The 18,090-nt window shown below is 55.7% G+C and overlaps 2 protein-coding genes across 9 annotated transcripts in view; one reads left to right on the top strand and one right to left on the bottom strand.

The window, feature by feature from the left end:
* Window positions 1-1,518: 1,518 nt before the first annotated feature.
* Window positions 1,519-11,092, top strand: TMEM120A (transmembrane protein 120A). The gene is made up of 12 exons (XM_062592878.1): window positions 1,519-1,649; window positions 4,296-4,414; window positions 4,933-5,049; window positions 5,861-5,920; window positions 6,449-6,544; window positions 6,935-7,024; window positions 7,472-7,537; window positions 8,155-8,216; window positions 8,490-8,582; window positions 9,200-9,264; window positions 9,903-9,971; window positions 10,083-11,092. Exons 1-12 carry the CDS (start codon window positions 1,575-1,577, stop codon window positions 10,194-10,196), a joined length of 1,026 nt encoding a protein of 341 aa, XP_062448862.1. The 5' UTR covers window positions 1,519-1,574; the 3' UTR covers window positions 10,197-11,092.
* A 630-nt stretch (window positions 11,093-11,722) lies between these two features.
* LOC134149629 (NADPH--cytochrome P450 reductase) overlaps window positions 11,723-18,090 on the bottom strand; it is a 33,341-nt gene continuing 26,973 nt past the window's right edge. For all 8 annotated transcript variants that reach the window (XM_062592870.1, XM_062592871.1, XM_062592873.1 and 5 more), the window contains 7 exons: window positions 17,193-17,311; window positions 16,206-16,387; window positions 15,882-16,031; window positions 14,967-15,234; window positions 14,416-14,561; window positions 14,036-14,121; window positions 11,723-13,096 (listed from right to left, as the gene is read on the bottom strand). In XM_062592870.1, the coding sequence (XP_062448854.1) occupies window positions 12,952-13,096; window positions 14,036-14,121; window positions 14,416-14,561; window positions 14,967-15,234; window positions 15,882-16,031; window positions 16,206-16,387; window positions 17,193-17,311 (1,096 nt within the window). In that variant the 3' untranslated portion in view covers window positions 11,723-12,951. The remainder of the gene's footprint in view (window positions 13,097-14,035; window positions 14,122-14,415; window positions 14,562-14,966; window positions 15,235-15,881; window positions 16,032-16,205; window positions 16,388-17,192; window positions 17,312-18,090) is intronic.

Raw genomic sequence — 18,090 nt, 5'->3', positions numbered from 1 at the left:
TGGAATAGTTTTCATCTTTAGCATGTATCACTTGGGTCAAGTTGTGGAGACATTAGGGAAACTTACTTGTGCTGCTGAAGGTGGTAGTTTGGGGAAAGCACGGCCAGAAGGATGTGGCCCCTTAATGTACTACTTGTCTCTTTTATAAGCTAAGGTGGTTATTATAATCACATTATCAGCCATGCTCATTACCCCAGCTATGGAGAAATCGTTAGGACTATCTCTGAGAAAAAGTTTATTGATCCATCGTGAGCAATGTTATTTGAGAGTTGGACTACACTCACTTCCAGCCTGGAGAGATAAAGACAGAATTTCTTAATTTCAGAAGTTCCTCCATTCTGAACGTATCTTCTCAGGTACTAACAGACACCAGGACCCAGAAACAGCCTCTTGCAGACTTGTGGATTCGGTTGTGCTGGGCCAGCCCATCTATCGAGACCTCGTACATGCCTTCCATTTACCTCCTTCTAATACAGTAACCTAACTTTTTTGCACGGCAGAGAATTTGGAAGCATCTATTCTGCTACACACAATCTAAATTCAATACTGTCCTGCCTTTTAGCACTGTAAATTCTGTGTATTGACACCTCAAAATAAAACATTACAGCAAATTCTTAAGGGGTCTCATTGCACTCTGCTAAGAATTTAACTGTCCTTCATTTTAGATCTTCTCCTGAAATTTGAAAGTCAAATATGCCCAGTTGGGGACAGAATTAGTCAGTCCTTACCTTTTTGTTAATGAATTTTGAACATTAGCCATCCCAGACTGCTGAAAAGTGCAAGCTCTGGGAGAGGGAACCCATCCTGCAAACTTCAGCAGAGCCTTTATCTGCCGTGCACCTACTGCAGTGGGATCTGGGAAGACGTGTATTACTTCTGTCCTTCCCCGTTCCAGAGGTGCTATTCGGGATGCAAAACACCACCGCTGTCACCTAACACGACTCTCCACTCGTGCAGCTCCCGCACGGCCTGGATCGGGCCCCCAGCAGGGCCTCGGCGGCAGGGCGCCCCCGCACGCGCCGCGCGCCCAGCCCGGGGCTGGGATCCCGCTCCGCGCCGCGGGCTCTCGGGACACTGCGGTGCGCTCCCGGCGCACAGCCGCAAGGAGGGCGGGGGCGCTTCCGACGTGGCCGTGCAGCCCCACGAGCGGGGCGGGCGGGCGGGCGGCGTTCCCGCGGTGGCGCCTCCTACGTTGGGAATTCCAACCGGCGAATTCCCTGCGGGAGAGGCAGGAGGAGAGCGCCCCAAAGCGCCCCAAAGCGCCCCAAAGCGCCCCAAAGCAGGCGGGTTCCAGCGGGGCTCGCGGCCACGTGCGCGCGCGCCCGCCAGGAAGCGGGGCGCGAACCGCGGCGGCGGCGGCGAGGCGCGCGGGGGGGGGGGCGGGGCCAGGCGGAGCCCCGCCCCCGAGGCCGGCCCCGCCCCCCGCCCCGCCCCCCGCGTGACGCGGCGGTTGGCGGCGGGGCGTGCCCGGAAGCGGGGCGGGAGGCGGCGGCGGCGCCGCGCAGCGCAGCGCAGCGCCCTGCCGGGGCACGCGGCCGCTCGCCGCCCCCTTCCCCCCGCGCCCCGCCGCCGCCATGGCCTGCGGCGCCTCGGCCGCCGACTGCCTGCGCGAGTGGCAGGAGCTGCAGGACGGCTACCAGCGCATCCAGGTACCGCCGCGCCGCCGGCACCGGCTCCCGCCGGCAGAGCCCGGCCGCGGGCTGCGGGCTGCGCCCCGGCTCCGGCCCCGCCGGGGCTGCGCTGGGGCCGGGACGGGGCAGGCGGCTCCGAGCGGGCCCCGAGCGCCGTGCTGGGGGCAGAGCTCACCCTCTGTCGCGATCCGGCCCTCTGTCACGACAGCAGCCCGGCGCGGAGCCGCTGCCCTGCGCCGTCCCGCGGTCGCGACCCCCGAGCGCATCGCGGCGCTGCCCAGCGGCGCCTCCCGAGGGGGTTCCGGGCCGCCCGGCAGCCGCGCGGGGCCCGCGGAGCGCGGCAGGGACGGCGCTTCCCGGCGCGGCCGCAGCCGCCGCCTCGGCCCCCCGCGCCTCGGCGGGAGGCTGCGCCGCGGCGGGGACCGCACGCTCCCTGCCGCCTTGTCGCACCTCTGGACCCGGATCCAGCGGAGCGGAGCCGCCCGGGAATCGAGGTCGCAGCGCAGCAGCGTGGCCTGTCCGCAGCGGCAGCCTCCTGGCCGGCCCGCCCGGCTGGGCGCCCTCCTGCCGCCGCCTCCGGGCGGGAAACTGCCCGGTGCTGCCCTGCGCCGGGGGCGCCGGCTGCAGGGGACGGGTTCGGGCCGCTGCGGCTCTCGCGGCGTGCTGGAGGGTGAGCAGAGCCCGCCGCGTTATCGGGGACGTTGCCGCCTGCCTTGTGTAATCCCGGCGCGCTGGCTGCCTGGAGGACGAGTGGGCAGGGCTCAGCTCGGACGCGGGTCACCCGAGGGGAGAGGTTAGCGACGGTCCCCTCCCTCGGTACCTCGTTGCAGGTCGTCAGGGCAATCGGTTTCCCTGCAGCAGTTTCCGCTTCTCCCCCCTCCCTCCCTCCCTGGCAGGAGGGGGCGAAGCGGATGTTGTTGCCCACACGCGCTGCAGCTGTGCCCTGACTCGGGGCAAGGGAGGCTTTGAGAAACCTGCTGTTGCTCCATAGGGGTTGCGTGGATGTACCAGACTGCCCGCTCTGAGCCCTGCGTGCCTTCAGAAAGGGCAGCCTGGTCCCAGTTTGGCTCCCGGTGCGGACTGCACACTAGACCGGGTGCGGAGCCTCTAATGGAGCCGTGGAGAGAGCAACTGTACCAAACACTGCTTGCCCTTAGTTAGCTCCAGGGCCGAGAGCAAGAGAAGCAGGTGACTTCAGATGGGAGCAAGGAAGCTTGATTGTCAAGCAGGGGACAGCCTGCCATGAACAGGGGACATCAATCACTGCTGGGGAAGCTGGGCGTATGTGGGATCTATTCCCACTCTGTTGCTGCTGTGCTGCCTGCCATGGGAGGGAGAACAAGTTTTTTCTCTGCTCTGCACCTCGGTTTCACCTTTCTCCTTTAGGAATGGCTTTGAGATCTGCTGATAAAGTGCTTGATAAGAACTGGAGAGACGAAAACTGTGCAAACCTCAAGGTCTAGTCCAAGGGTGGTTGTGAGCAGCAGAATTTAATTCTCTAGAAGAGGTGATATTCAGGCCGCCTGTGGTTAAAGCGAGGTTGTTTTCAGCTGACTTTCACAAGAAGGAGTGTTGACACAGTGTGGTCTCCCCTTTCCTTTCTAAATATAGAGGAAGAATGGCATCTAGGGTTACACAGGTGCAGTTGGGTTACTGTGGCACATGGAGCTGGGCAGTTGACCTTAACCCTGCTGTAAGTTCCTTTAGTGTTTCCTATTGACTAGCTCCTTCCACCATCCCACCCAGCACCTAGCTGGGTGCTCCGGATGGATCCTCAGAGGCGCTGAGTCAATGAAGACAGCATAAGGCCTGGACAGCTATGCCCTCTGAGCAGAGAAAGGAAGAGACATTTCCTATATTGTGCCTGGCAGCAGCAGTTAAAGCCTCTTCTCTCCAGGTCAACTTCTCTTTGGTTATAACCTAAGCTCCAGCTCACCTCGTGGCTGCAGGAGCACTTCTGAATCTTTCACTTCCCTTTTGCTGCAGCTGGTGATTTCACAACTGTGGGAGCACCCTTCAGGGCAAGCCTGTGCTGTCAGCTGGGCTTTTGCAGCCTGGACCTTGAGGCTGGCTGAGTGCGCAGGCCTGCAGGCACATGGTGGTATGGTCAGACACAAGACTTGCTGCTCCTCAGCTGCATGTGAGCATGCCAGTGTGTCTGCACTGGTAGATAACTTGCTAGGAACTGGAGACGGGCTTCCTCAACTGCGGCTTCTGCCCTCACTGAGGCAAGGACAGTTCCAAGGTGCCCAAATGCATGCCCAGTTGAGCCTGGCCTTCTGACTACGGTTTCTAACCACCCTTTCTATTACCCAACCTCTTGTACAGTTGAATTACAGGAGATTTCTAAGAGATGCATCATTTTCCTATATCATATTCAGTTTTCTACCAAGGATGTTTCTGAGCAGCAACAGAGCACTCAGTGCTGATGTAGCACAAGCTGGTCTTAGCAGGCCTGTAACACTAAGGTGCCAAAGAGGACAAGGGCTGGAGTAGACGGACAAAACCTTGTGTCTCTCGGGCCTTCCAGGAGTGCTGGCTGTGTGAGATGGGAGGGTGCCAGGTGCCCTGCAGAAGACTCAAGGATGGCAACTGCTGGGCACCTAGCTCAGCCTCATGTGAAGCTGAAGACAGCAGTAACAGGTGCCGATTTCTCATTCCCAGGATAACCACAAGCTGTACAAGCAGAAACTTGAGGAGCTGACCAAGCTCCAGGATGGGATCTCCAGCGCCATTGCACGGCAGAAGAAGAGGCTGAAGGAGCTGTCTCTGTCCCTAAAAAAGTAAGCTGGTGCCCTGTGACAGCCCCTAAAGCCATGGCAGGGGTGAATCAGGAGAGGGGAGCAGCAAGGACAGAGCTCTTCTAACAGCACTTGCTCCACTATACATGTTACTGCAGCCTCACTGATAGCAGGTCTGGACTTGATGCAGGCAGATCTTCCTTGGGCTTTCCTTTCCTTTGCCCTGATTTGTGCCTTGCATCCTGGTCAAAGCTTGTAAGGCCTTTACAGAGTGCTTGAATCTAATCCCTTCCTACCCAAAGCGCTCTCCACTGCTGTTCAAGGGTTAGAAGATACGGCAGTTCCCTCTCACTTTCATTACTGTTTCCTCTCCTTGAAGCAACACCCCAGACTGACAAATAGGAGCTAGTTCTGGAGATGGAGTTGTAGACTTGTCCTCAGCTCATCTTTCCTCATCCTAGGGTGCCCTTGTCTGAGACATAGTCACATACCAAGTGTGAGCATGTGATGCTTTTGTCACAGCAGCTGTCCTGACACCAATGCCTATGATTCCTCCCTAGGTGCAAGGCCCATGTGAGTCCTGAAGAGGAGGAGTCCATCCAAGAGACTCAGAGCCTGATAAAAGAGAGGCAGAATGTCTTCTTTGAGATGGAGGCCTATCTACCAAAGAAGAATGGGTAAGAGGTTCCTCGTGTCTGGGTGGTGATGGTCCCTGCCAGAGGGAGTCAAGACTGCCAGGGCCTTGTGATGCCAAGGTGCTGCCATGGCCTCCCCCCTGTCAGAGTAGCTCCTGGGAAAATAAACAGCTGGAAGATAGCTGCAGGCCTCAGGAGTGTTCCACAGGGCCAGATCCTTCCCCTCACCATGGGAGAAAGCTTTAGTTTCACAAGGGTGAAAGCTTTGGTGAGGTGAAGGACAAAGTCCCTGAGAGAAGGTCGCTGCTGAAACACCACTTCCTTCCATCCATGTGCCTGTAGCTGTAATGCTGCAAGGCACAAACCTGCTTGTGCTCCTGCTCTCAGCTGGTGTCACCGCTCAGCACAGGCCCTCTGGGAGGGTGCCTGGGTAGGAGCCAGGCTGATGCTCTGCAGAGCTGCCCTTGTCCCCTGCCTTTGGTGCCTGCCTGCACTCATTCCTGGCGCTCACAGCCTTTACCCACCCTTGAACTGTGGCTGTGCTCTGAGGGAGCCCCGGTGAACACTCCCATGCCTGCCGGAGACGGGGACTGTGCCCTTCCTGCATGCCCTTGGGACGAAATGCCAGGGTGTTTGTGCCAGTCACGCTGCCTGGCAGCTCCAACTGGAAAACAGCTGGGTGCTCATTCCCCTGGTGTCACTGCAGAGCATCAAGAGTGCTGGGCTGGCCGTCACCAGCACACAAGCAGTGGGGAAATGTGTGACAGCTCTGTCATGCCTTCACAGCACGACTGCCAGGCACCCAGCCAGCTCTTGGGAGATGTCTGTCCTAATGCCTCTGCTCTCTCTCCAGGTTGTACTTGAGTCTGGTGCTTGGGAACGTGAACGTCACACTACTCAGCAAGCAGGCTAAGTATGGCCCTCTCGTCACTGCTGTCATGTGCTTTGAGGTGGTTTGGGATCTCCCTGTCACCAGGAAACAGTAACTCTTCCCAAGCTGAACTGCAGCTCGTGATTACAGCATGCACAGATGTGTGGCTGCTTGATGTACCTTGCGCAGATCCCTTTCCAGGGCTGTCTAGTTCTTTATTTCCCAGAATCAACCCAGTTTTCAATTCCCTCTTAGATTCCTGGAACCCAGCTGGGACCGTTAGCTCTAACAAGCTAAATAGGACCTTCCAACAAAGTCCTGGCCTCCCCATGAAGATGTCCTCTCTGTCCTTTTGGCCACCCACCAAGTTGGCATGACTGTAGGGTTACTTGAATGTGTCTCACCTGCATGAAAGCAGAGTAGTTTGCTCTCCTCTCAGAAGTGCCCAAGGGATGAGGGTTTTCCTGAACATGTCTTAGAGCCACTTTGCAGACCTTTGTCCAGCCTGTTGGGATGGAAGGATGCAGACCTCCAGCCTTGCTCCCAGCCTGTCCTTCTCCTTCCCTGCAGGTTTGCGTATAAAGACGAGTATGAGAAGTTCAAACTCTACCTCACCATTATCCTGCTCATCGTGTCCTCCTCCTGTCGGTTCCTCTTCAACTCCAGGTGAGTCTGGCTTGGATGCTCTCCCAAAGTGCCAGGCAGAGATCTCCTCCCAGGGCCTTCATGTTCTCATTTCTAGTTCTGAATGGCCCATAACAACACTACAGCTTTAAAAGCCATAGCTGAACTGGAAATCCTGACAAAGTAAATGGCTAATCGGGTCTCATCAGCTCAGCCACTGCTCCTGGAGATGCAGTAGCCTTTGTGGCTAGTGCGACCTAAATGATGGTGGTAGATGGTGTGAGAAGCACCCCTCTGTGCCCAAGTCTGTTCAGGGCACCCTACTGGGTGGTTAAGTGCCTCTAGCAATTGCTGACTTGGTGCCTGCACCCAGCAACCCTGTGGGCCATGGTGCTACTGCCTCCTTTTCACCCTCACTTTGCTCCGTGCCAGGGTGACAGACGCTGTGTTTAACTTCCTCCTGGTGTGGTACTACTGCACCCTCACCATCCGGGAGAGCATCTTGATCAACAATGGATCCAAGTGAGTCCTTCAGGTGCCCAGGGAGGGCGGCTGGGAGGGGTGCATGCAGTGAGTTAGTTCTTCTCTACAAGGCTGGGGGAGTACAAACCCATTGCATAGACCTATGCTTACCAAGGGAGTGGCTGCAAGAACCTCCTACTCAGGGTGTGTTGCAAACCCTGGTAATCAGCTATATGGTTTGCCCTGGCCCTTACAAGGTAGCTGCTGGGGTAGGAGGGCTGGATGAACCTGCAGGTGGCTAGGAGGTGAAGCAGCAGTCAAAACTGCCCCGGCCCCTGGGTACCACCTGGACTGGAGGCCTGCCCCATGCACAGCTACTTTGTAACCACCCCTGCTCCTTGCTCTGCCCTGGGAGTTGGAGAGCACTGACAGCTTGCCTAGCTCCGCTTGCTTGATGTGTGTTTGGACCTTGATTCATGACCTCCTTGCCTTTTGTCTGCCTTCTAGAATCAAAGGCTGGTGGGTTTTCCATCACTACGTCTCCACTTTCCTCTCAGGTGTCATGCTGACTTGGTAAGTCTGTGTGCCCTTATCTCCTGCCTAGATGTTCCCGGCAGGCCCTGCTTTTCTCACCTCCTTTGTGATATGGAGATAGCTCTTGGTTGTAGAGACCCCAGCCTGTACAGGCTGCAGCCAGCTCAGATGAAGAGGACTTGCTGTAGGTGCCATAATCCATAGCCATATTTGTGCTCGCTGGACCTTGTGGTGTAACAGTCTACTTCATGCATTCCAAGTACCCCAAACCAAAACAGCCATCAGCACCTTTTTAAGATAGGCAGCACCCAGCTGGTCAGGGAACACAGTCCCTTGTGTTGCAGTTCTTGTCCAAGGACTACTGCAATGTTTTCCTGACTGCTGTGCTCGCAGCCCCTCGTTTTTTGGCTTCCCAAACCATGCCTGAGACTGGACACCATCCCTCTGACTTGCTGCACATATCTTCCAATGAGGTGTTCCATAACCACAGTGAATCAGACAGGTTGCAGTGTGGGGCCTGGCTTCAGGGAGTCCCCCTGTTTTGGTGGGAGCTGGGGTGAGCCAGCAATGCTACTACCCCAGCTGTGGGGCAGGCAAGGCTGGCTGTACCTCTTGACTCAGCCTCACATTTCTCAACCATCATCATCTCTCCTCAGGCCAGATGGGCTCATGTACCAGATGTTTAGAAACCAGTTCCTCTCCTTCTCCATGTATCAGAGTAAGTGCTGGGACAGTGGGTTGGGACCTGTCCGCAGGCAGCCTCCAATGGCAAGCTTGCCTGGCTCTGGAGTCACGTGAAGAACTGGCTGTAATTGCTCACAGCTCTCTGCTTGTCTGGGTTTTCCCATGGCCTTTTTCCTGCCCTACACCTCCATGGGGCTAGGACCATCTTTGTGCACAGAGTGACCCCAGAGCTGGGCTGATGGTTGGGGCTGAGAGCTGTGGGCCTGCATTTTAGCACTTCCTGAGCTCAGCTGCTTTCTCCCTGCAGGTTTTGTGCAGTTCCTCCAGTACTACTATCAGAGCGGGTGCTTGTATCGGCTCCGAGCACTGGGCGAGAGGCACAACATGGATCTCACTGTGGGTAAGCTGGGATCTTCCCTTAATGGTTGTCCCAGTCCAACTGGACCTGCCTTGGCCTCTGCTCCTATGGCTGTTGAGAGCCTCCCTCCCAGCACCAGACATGGCGTTAAGTTAAACAGGAGCTGTGGCATCTGTTAAAGGCAAGGGTGGCTACCTCAGGACACAGAGTACCAGTGAGAGATGTGGCTCCTGGTATTTGAGCTTCCCCCAGGAAACTGCTTTACAGATGGGAAACCTCCCTCTGATGCCCCAGATGCTTTTTTGTGGGCTGTCACCCCTCCTGGCCCCAGCAACACAGTGCTGGGGCTGAGCCTGCAGAAGACACCAGCCTCTGCAGCCTGTCAGGCACATAGTGAGTCCAACTCCAGAGGAGGGTAGCTTCACTAGAGCATCTTTCTCTAGAGGGGCCTTTGCTAGACTACAGAGCTGGGAACATCAGCCGGAGTCTACCCCACACTCCCTGCAAGCACAAATGCCCACGGAGAGACTGCGTGAGCCTCAGCCAGGCATAGAGTGGCCACTAAACCTCCCAGCCTGTTACCTTAGGAGCTTGGCTCTGGCTCGTCCCTAGGCTATAGCATGGTTTCAGGTCTCCATTCAAACCTTCATCCTTTGCAGAGGGTTTCCAATCCTGGATGTGGAGAGGCCTCACGTTCCTGCTTCCCTTCCTCTTCTTTGGGCAGGTAAGTGTGTACTGATCCTTGCAGGTCCCTGTAAGGAACACCAGAGCTCTGGGTGGGGTCTGAGCTGCGCCTGGCTGCCTGGACGTCAAGCAGGTCTCTGCTGGCTGCTGCAGCCTTGTGATAGAGTTGCCGGAGGAAGGGAAAATGCTCTGAAAAGGACAATCTTTGAATGAGTCTTCTCCTCTAGAGCACCCCCTCCACAAAAATTGCTTAGGGAGATGGGGGAGGACCTGGGTGCCCCAGTAGGATAGCTCTGCTGCTGCTGCAGTAGCTGAAGTGATGTGTGAAACATAGCAAAGGGACTGACTGCAAGATCATTTCCAAAACCCCTCTGAGCTTTGGCTCTTGAGCTGCTGCTTAAGGTTTAACTCCTAATCAGATCATTTAGGCTAATGGACAAAAGCAGTAGGTGGGTCTGAGGCTTTCTGCAGGGTGTTAGGCTCCAGAAAGTAGCAAGAACTGGGGACATGTCCTCACCACGGTCCTTTGGGGTGAGTCCTCTGACCCCTGGATGGGGTTTCACTGTGTGCTGGGGCATGCTGGCCTCATGGGAGAGCTGTGTGGGGTTTGTACCTGGATAAAACAGCTGGATGAGCATTGGGTTAGCTGAGGCTCTGCAGCTCTTCTGTCTCCTGCAGTTTTGGCAGCTCTACAATGCCATCACCCTGTTCCATCTGATGCAGCACCCAGACTGCAAGGAGTGGCAGGTAAGGGAGGCTCAAATGTAGCTGCCCCATACCTTGCCAGCCTGGGGCCCCCCAGGGAGGGGAAGGTCTGTAGGTCCCTTCTGTTGACTTGCAGCAATGTGGCTCCTGCAGGTCCTCATGTGTGGCCTCCCGTTCTTCATGCTCTTCCTGGGAAACTTCTTCACCACCCTCCGCGTCGTCCACCAGAAGTTTCAGAACCAGAACAAAGACACGAAGCAGAAGTGAAGGGAGGCAGTGTGGGGACCAAGCTGGTTTCGCCCCACTATCTGCATCTCCCACTCCTCTTCTTGCCTTGATGCCGTCCAGACTGGTGTGTCTTGCCCCATTCCTTTGAAGCAGGCCTGCCTGGGCATGGGATGGAGCTCAGGGCCTGCTAGCGAACAGACACTGTGTTCACCATGGTGCTGGAGCTGTGTGCCTGAGCCACTAACCTGGAAGCAGGAACACCTGGCAGCTCCCGTCCTGTCTGCCTTCCTCCTCCAGGACAAACAGGGTGCCTGGGACGGCTGCTCCCCTTCTCTTTACCCTGAAGCCATTTCTGGGAATGGTTCCCTGAAGTCAAGCCCAGCTCTGCTAGCACTCTGCTGCAGGCAGGGTCCAAGGTGCTTGGCTTGCACTAATGCCCTTGGTGCAAGGCTGTATCCAGGGCTGTTAGTTACCTCCTTCACTCACCTCCCAGGGTAAATGCTGTCCCTCTTCTTTCCCCAGCCCTGCAGCCAGGGCAGCCCCTGGGTGATGGCAGAGGTAGACAAGGCCTGTGCTTGTCTCATCAGCTATGAGCAATTGCTTCCCTGGCTGCTCCAGCAAAACCACCCTTGCTTTCTAGGGCAGCTGGAGGCCATGCATGCAGGCTTCCAGGCTGAGACTAGGAGCCTTGTACTACAGTTCCTCCCCCTTCCACGTCACAGGGCAGAGGGGGCAGAGGTGGAGGAGCTTCTTGGCAAGTGCTTTGGCCACATGACTGTCCCAAGAGGTGTGCTGCTCCATCTGCACCTTTTGGCGGGTGGGTGGGAAGAGCATGAGTCCAAACCAGGCTTCACTCTGGAACTGTGCAAACAGCACCCTGGTGTTGCATCTCTGGAGGATGCACATGGAAAAATAAAGGGAAGGTGCTTCCTTGCTTTGCTGAGGTCTCACAACACGCTGCACAGCCCTGATCTGCAGTTATGGCCTGCCTGGCATCATGCCTATGTCCCTGGATCCAAAATAATGAGTGGAGAGAGTCAACCAATGCCAGAGGTGAAGTGCTCCTCAACCTGGGAGGGTTGAATGAAGCCATGCCAGGAGCTGCCAAGCTTCCTCCTGTGCTCCAGCCCCTGGCCTGCAAAGCCCAGGGGCGTTGGCTGTGGCCACAGCTTTACATGCAGAAGAAGCTGTGTAGGGGCAGAGCAGGACTTCAGTCCCTCCAGAAACAGAGGAAGAAGCCTTAGACTTCAGGGAAACTCCTGAGAAACTGGGAACAAAACAGCACTTCAGAGCTCTCTGATCTGCCACAAGCTTGTGCCTATACTGCCTACCTGTATGCCCAGTACAGGGCTGCTATCCTCACCTCCCTGGCAGGGCTCAGCATCCCAGGGTTGTTGGACACAACCAGCTCCAGGTCAGGCTAACTCCACACCTGCAGCCTGGTTCCTCCCCCCCCCCGGGCTAGGGCAGGTTGTGGAGGCTTCCCACGTGCAAGGAGGGCTGCTGGCAGAGACTGCTTTCCCCTTCCCCCCTCCAGCCAAGCAGCGGAAGGACAGGAAGCAAACTACAGAAACAGTGTTTTTATTCCAAGGGCAAAGTATATTTAAATAATTTACATCATTGGATAGCCTGAAAGTTTTTCCATGATTAAATCACAAAGGTGTTAAAATAAAAACAGTATTTAAAAAATGACCGTACACAGCATGATGGAGGGGCTGGGCACAGGGGAGCTGCCAGCTGCAGGACCTGCAGGGAACAAGCAAGGCTGCTGAAGCCTCTGAGCCCCCACACCAGCTCTCTTCTGGCAGGGACAGGAGCCATCTCCTCCCCTCTGCACACTAGAGCCATGGAGGGCCGCGGCAAGGGGGGAGGATGAAGGGGTGCCTGAAGGGTCCTGGCTGACCTTTGCTTAAGGCCAGACTGGGAACTCACTCTGCCTTTTCCTGGGAGCAGCAATTGCTGGGACCAGCATCTATTTAGCCATTGTATGGGGCAATTTTGTGCACAGTTAACATCCTTCCAGCATAGGATGGATCAGGACTCTCCTCGAGCAAGACCAGAGCAGGGGACACTGCTCCTCCCAGCAGGGAGAGCCAGGAGCAGAGAGCTGGAGGGAGCTGGCTGGCAGCCCTACCTCCCTTGCCCCAGAGACGGCTGGACGCTCAGACTGAGAGGAAGGTGAGGACGGCTCACTGCCCTGCACCATGCCCTTGCCACTAAGCTGGTGCGCAAAGGGCTGCTGGGCTCCTGCACCCCCTCTGCCGTATCCAGCCTGTACTGCACAGGGAGGCTTGTCTTGTCTCTGGCCCCAAAACCAGCCTCTCCTGTCCCCTCCCTGAGGTGCCAGGCGATGAAGCAAAGCCACATGTTCACAAAAGGAGTCCAGAGCTCCTCCAGTGCTGTCTGTTCCTCCTGCCCCCTTCTGTGCCCACCATCAGCTGTGCCACTGACCCCAAAGAAAAGGCAGGGGCCAAGAGATGCTCCCTTGGGTGCCAAGGGCTACCACAGCTCCCAGACAGTAGCCTTAGCCAGCTCATGTCCCTCTCAACCCCTTCTGCCTCCCAGGGATACACACACATGGGGGACAGATGCCAGATGCTCCATCCCCAGCATGCCCTGGGGGACTGCTATAGCTGTCAGCACCAGAGCAGAGGGGTTGAGGGTGACACTGGGGCAGCTGTGGGGTGGGGATGATGCAGTCACCCACAGGCAGGGTGGGCTGGCAGGCACCTTTCACTTCCTATGGACCCACACCCAAGGATCTGTTCTCTCCCTGGCCCTGCCAGCCCTGCTCTTAGCTCCAGACATCCAAAGAGTACCGGCCCTTGGTCATCAGTTTCTTTACATAGTCCACGGCCTGGGGCTGACTCATGTTTCCAAACTCAGCCACAATCTCGTAGAAGGTGTTCTGCACATCCCGGGCCATGTTGCGAGCATCACTAGAAACAGAGAGGACTGTGAGCAAAGACAGAGCAGTACCCAGCCTCTTGCCCCTGACCTGGCAAAGTCCTAACCCTGGCAGCAGCCCAAATCACTGCCCTGGGGCTACTGCTGGACAGAGCTGCCATCTCTCCCCTGAAGCTGCAAGTGGGCCCCAAAGGAAGCGAGGATCCAGCAAGGAGGCGGCCGTGGAGCTCACACCACACAGGGTGGCCCAAGCGGATCTCAGGGCTGAATGATCTGCCCTTATAAGTCCTGAGCTGGGCATGACAAGATCTGGGCTGATGGCACCAGAGGAGCCCATGGAGATCTGGGTGTCCAGGCCTATGTGCCAGGCCAGCCCATGCCTCTGCAGGTTCTGCTGCAGAGAAAGCGGCTTGGGATGCCTCGGGTGCTCCCATTCAAGCGGTCGCCTCCTCCTAGCTGTTTTCCACCCGCCTGAGTGTTTCTCAATCCACCCAAATTACTCAGAAGTGCTACTTTACATTGGAGTCTCTGCCCTCCCACTCCTGTCGTTCCACCATAGCACAGCTGGGCTGGGCTGGGCTGGGCTGGGCTCGTCTCTGCCAGGGCGCAGAGGTGGTATTGGATGCCAGGGGCTGTTCAAGAACAGCCTTAAGACAGCCAGCAGAGGCAGAGATGAGCAGGGGGCTGCTTCACCTCACTCAGCCAGGACATGCCTGGGGGTGTTTACCACAGAGCAGCCAAGCTGTGGCAAGGGAGTGACAAAACTCTAGTAGTCTCTGAACATCCACATACGGATGGTTCATTTGGCCCAGCCCCATCCACCTGGCTGCTCTCCACACCCTGGCCCACAAACAGCATAACGCTCTCTGGACTTGTAAAGCATAAGGTAAAGCAAGTGGGTAAACTGAGTCACACATTTTCTTTAGAGAACAGGAGTGATTTCCAAGTCCCTTCCCTGCTGCTGGACTTACCCACAGACATAGATATGAGCATTTGCCTCATTAACCAGCTTCCAGACGTTCTCCTTGTTCTTCCTCAGTAAGTGCTGAACATAAACCTGGCAGGAAACAAGGTGGGTGAGGTGAGAGGAGGCAGAGCTCTCAGCGTCATCGAGTACAGCACAGACTGGGGCAAGAGAGGGTAAGCCATACCACACTCACAGCTTGCCTTCCCCACATGGCCCCACAAGACAGAGGAGGAGCTGGGTGCTCCCAGGACTGCTGTAGGCCTTCCCTAACAGCGAGGCCCCAGGCTGGGAGTCTCCAGCTTTCCAGGCCTTTTATTCCTCCCTGCCACGACTGGGAGCGATGCTTAGCAGCATAAGGAACAGAATGGGGGACCTGAGCGATACCTTCTCAGCCTGGTCTCTGGAGAACGCAACATTGAGCTGGGTGAGGAATCCATCCTGATGGAAGCGAGCAAGCTCCTCGCGGTACAGGTAGTCTTCATGCTCATGGCGGCAGCCATAGTAAAGCACCGTCTCACCCACATCTTTGCCTGCAGTCACACAACACCTGTTAGCTGGCCTCCCACAGCTCCTGTCCTGCCCTCTCCACCTCCTCTTTTCCTGCTCAATCTGGGGAGGCAGAGCTAAGCCTCTGCTTGTGTTTACAAAGCGAAGTTTGGTGAGGTGACGACAGAGGTCAGAGAAAAGGTGTGTGCCTATCTGCCTACCCAAACAGGCCAGCGGGGGAAGACAAAGTACCCCCACACTGGGCAGAAGCATTCAACTGTTGCTCACCCAGCTCCATGCTGTCTGCTTCGCTAGACCTATTTCCCTTAACCCATTAGTGGTGTAACCAGCACAAACTGCACCTGCCCATGAACAGAGTCACCAACTAGCACGCAAGAACATCTGTCCTGCAGCAGCTCTGGTCCCCAGAGAAGTTTCCGGGCACTCACCTTGCTGCTTCAGCCAGGCCCGCTCCTGTATGAAGCCGATAAAGGGGGCTATGCCAGTCCCCGGCCCGATCATGATGACAGGCGTGCTGGGTTTGAAGGGCAGGCGAAACTGCGACTTCCTCACATACATGGGCACCAGGGACTTGCTCCTATTCTCGTCAGGCACCTTGCTCTTGAGCCAGTTGGTGGCCACCCCTTTGTTCAGGCGTCCTGTCTTGGTCTCATACTCCACCGTCACAGCACAGATGTGGATGGCATTGGGGTGAACCTACCAGGAGGTGGTATTAGCATGAGGGACAGAGCAAAACCCAGCTGAGGTACTTGGCAGCCCCCACAGCTCAGTCCCTTGTGTTCAGTGATGGGGAGAAGAAGTTTAACCTAATGTTAACACTAGCACAGCTAATCTTCCCCTGGCAGATCAAACCTCCAAGCATGTCCAACATAGGGCTCCTGTCTTATCCCTGACCTATCTCAGCACCACTTAGCTTCCCTAAGTATGACCAGAGTTTCAGGCCACAAAGTAACAGACAAATCCTGACCAACCAGTAAAACATCACCTTGCTTCCAAGTCCTGAAAGCAAAACATATGGCAGAGAAGAGCTGGGCTGCAGAGAGATTGATGGTATCGGGGCACAGCCAGCTGTGATGTGTGACGCACCATTTCCCTCTGCAGACTCTACAGAAGTTGGGATAGCCCCATCTTTATACATAGGAGTAAGCAGGACTGCCTCTCTCACAGAAAACGTTCCCAGGGGAAATTCCCCATGTCCTATCCTCAGCTGAGAGGGGACCCTGTGACACTGTGGAGCTGAAGACACAATGGTTTCTCATTAGCCCCAGTCTCCCCCTCAAGGCAGGGCCTTTCCATGGGCCTGGCAGAGGTGCTCCACTGGAGCCAGACCACAGTGCGCTCACCTTGGAGGAGGAGGCGATGGAGTAATAGCGTGCCTGCAGGCGAGGCAGAAGCTCACACAAGTGGTCGATGGGAGGCTGCAGTGAGGGCATGTCCTGCAGGATGGCCAGGATATTCCTCCGGGCCTCCACCACCCAGCTGAGGTAGAGGGCCTGCGGGCAAGGAGGTGCACATGTGATGACTTCCCTGCAAGGCTGGCAAACACTCTTTTCAGCTCTCTGAGCATGGAGCTTGACAATATTGGATTCCCTTTGGGAATCCCACAGCACCTGGACCCATCACCCAGTTCAACCCAGCAACTTTGCCAGGAAAACTGCAGCTCCCACCTTCCCCTCGGCAGCAGATGATGCCATTTTGCGGAGCTGCTCCTGCTCGCTGGTGTCCGTGGCATACTGGGCCAGCTCATACAAGACATTGGTGCGAGGTGGATTTGTGATGTCCAGGTAGTACGTAAGGGCTGTACGGTAGGACGTGGGACAAGGGAAGGGATGTTTCTTATTGGATTCCTCTGGAGACGAGGGGGGAAGAAAGAGAGAGAAAATCAGCAATTGCATACTGTTTTGTTAGAGATTTCATGCCAACAACGATATGCAGGAGAGTCTGTGAGAGAGAGCAGGAGAACAGGCTTCGGAGAGGACAGAGTAGCCCTAGAGATGAATCAGCCTGTTGGCCAGAGCCCTGAACACTCAGTAATCCTACATGGAAGGAGCATCAGCATAGGGCAGCTCCCTCTCCAGGAGGGTCTCCCAATAGCTCTTTCCTTTCTGTTTTACACGTGTTGCCTGATGTCCTTCTCCAAGGTTGTCACCTTGCTGCACTGCGGTATTTTTTTTGTCCCTGGCTTCCAGAGAAAGTCATGCTGCACAGAAATACTTTGGGAATATGATCTAGAAGGCAGGGAATCTCCCTTCTGCCAGAGGCCAGTTATACTGGGAATATCGGGTTGAACAAGCCAGTGCCTAGTCAACGCACTGAATAACAGGAAGGCCCCTACTGAGCTCGAGGTTGCTGTGGCAGAGGGGACTGCTTGTGGGCTGGTGCTCTGTAATTAGGAGTGTGTTGTTACATAATTTGTTGTTGAATACACACACCAAGCAAGTTTCACAACTGACCCATTTCAGCTGGCTCTCAGCAAGCAGGCTCTGTGCCAGTGCTGCTAAAGTGGTACTGAATTCAGAGTGGTGCTGGGAAGTCTTTGCCTGGAGACACCCTGTGGGACCTGAAGGTGACCTGGCTGCTTTCTCTGGTGAGAAGGACAGATGCCAGGGCTGAAGGAGAACTGCTGATGCTCACAGGTGATCCATCCTACTCACCATCCAAATTATTTAGGGACATGATTGTATCCAGATCTGCATGTAGGATCTCACCAATCTGATTCACCAGCGAGGAGTCATTGGCTGGGTACACAGCCACATGGTCCCCAGACTCATACCTGGCATAAGAACAGAGGAATGAAACACTAGCATCACTTCTCACCTACACCAAGCCCAAGCTGTTCAGCTAGAAGACAAGTGGGCTGCACAATGGACAGTAGGACAATGGTTGAGATCTGAGCCGCTACACAACACCTGCAAGACCAGGTACCCTAAAAAGCAGGCAGCCATAGTGGTAAAGGATTGCTGTAGAATAATGGTTTCAATAACCAGGTCATTTACAGGGGAGCTCAGAGGTAAAGTCAGTTTTGCCAGACACTTCAGTGAGGCCAGACATCCAGCATGAACAGGCCAGCTCCCCAGCTAACAAGGGGCAAAACTGCCCCAAATCTCTTCAGTAATTACCTGTATCAACCTACCTGGGCTTATGGCTTTCTCACAAGCACACAAAAGAATTTACACCAGCAAGAGGTTTTCTAACAACATCATTCTCTATTCCCCCACGCCTGTACAGCTAGGCCACGCAAATCCAAACACAAGTCATTACCAATTCTCCCCTCTCTCATAGTACATCTGCCCCCCTTGTTCTTCAGACAGCTCCTAGACGATTCCTGCTGTTGAGACTGCTCAGCTATGACAGATAGGCCCAGGGCAGCCAGCTGGCATTGCCATGAGCAGCCCAAGAACTGAGAGAAAGCCCTGATAAGCAGTACAGAAGCCTAGAGCTGCAGTGACAGGGAACTATGATAATTAGGTCCCCTTCAGTGAGGCCAGTGCCTCACTGCTCTTTTCTGGCACAGCCTGCTCCCATTGGAAAAAAGGGCCAGTCTTCTGTAGG

The sequence above is a fragment of the Rhea pennata genome, chromosome 20 (genome assembly GCF_028389875.1).
Source record: "Rhea pennata isolate bPtePen1 chromosome 20, bPtePen1.pri, whole genome shotgun sequence".
NCBI classification, from domain to species: Eukaryota; Metazoa; Chordata; class Aves; order Rheiformes; family Rheidae; genus Rhea; species Rhea pennata.
This window is presented reverse-complemented; position numbering and strand designations above follow the sequence as displayed.

What these genes read in the sequence shown, in the direction of transcription:
- TMEM120A (XM_062592878.1), top strand. Translation starts at nt 1,575, where the DNA reads ATGGCCTGCGGCGCCTCGGCCGCCGACTGCCTGCGCGAGTGGCAGGAG. An exon ending in TCAGGTGTCATGCTGACTTG is followed by an intron (nt 7,538 to 8,154) that starts GTAAGTCTGTGT and finishes ATCTCTCCTCAG; the next exon opens with GCCAGATGGGCTCATGTACC. An exon ending in CAGACTGCAAGGAGTGGCAG is followed by an intron (nt 9,972 to 10,082) that starts GTAAGGGAGGCT and finishes TGGCTCCTGCAG; the next exon opens with GTCCTCATGTGTGGCCTCCC.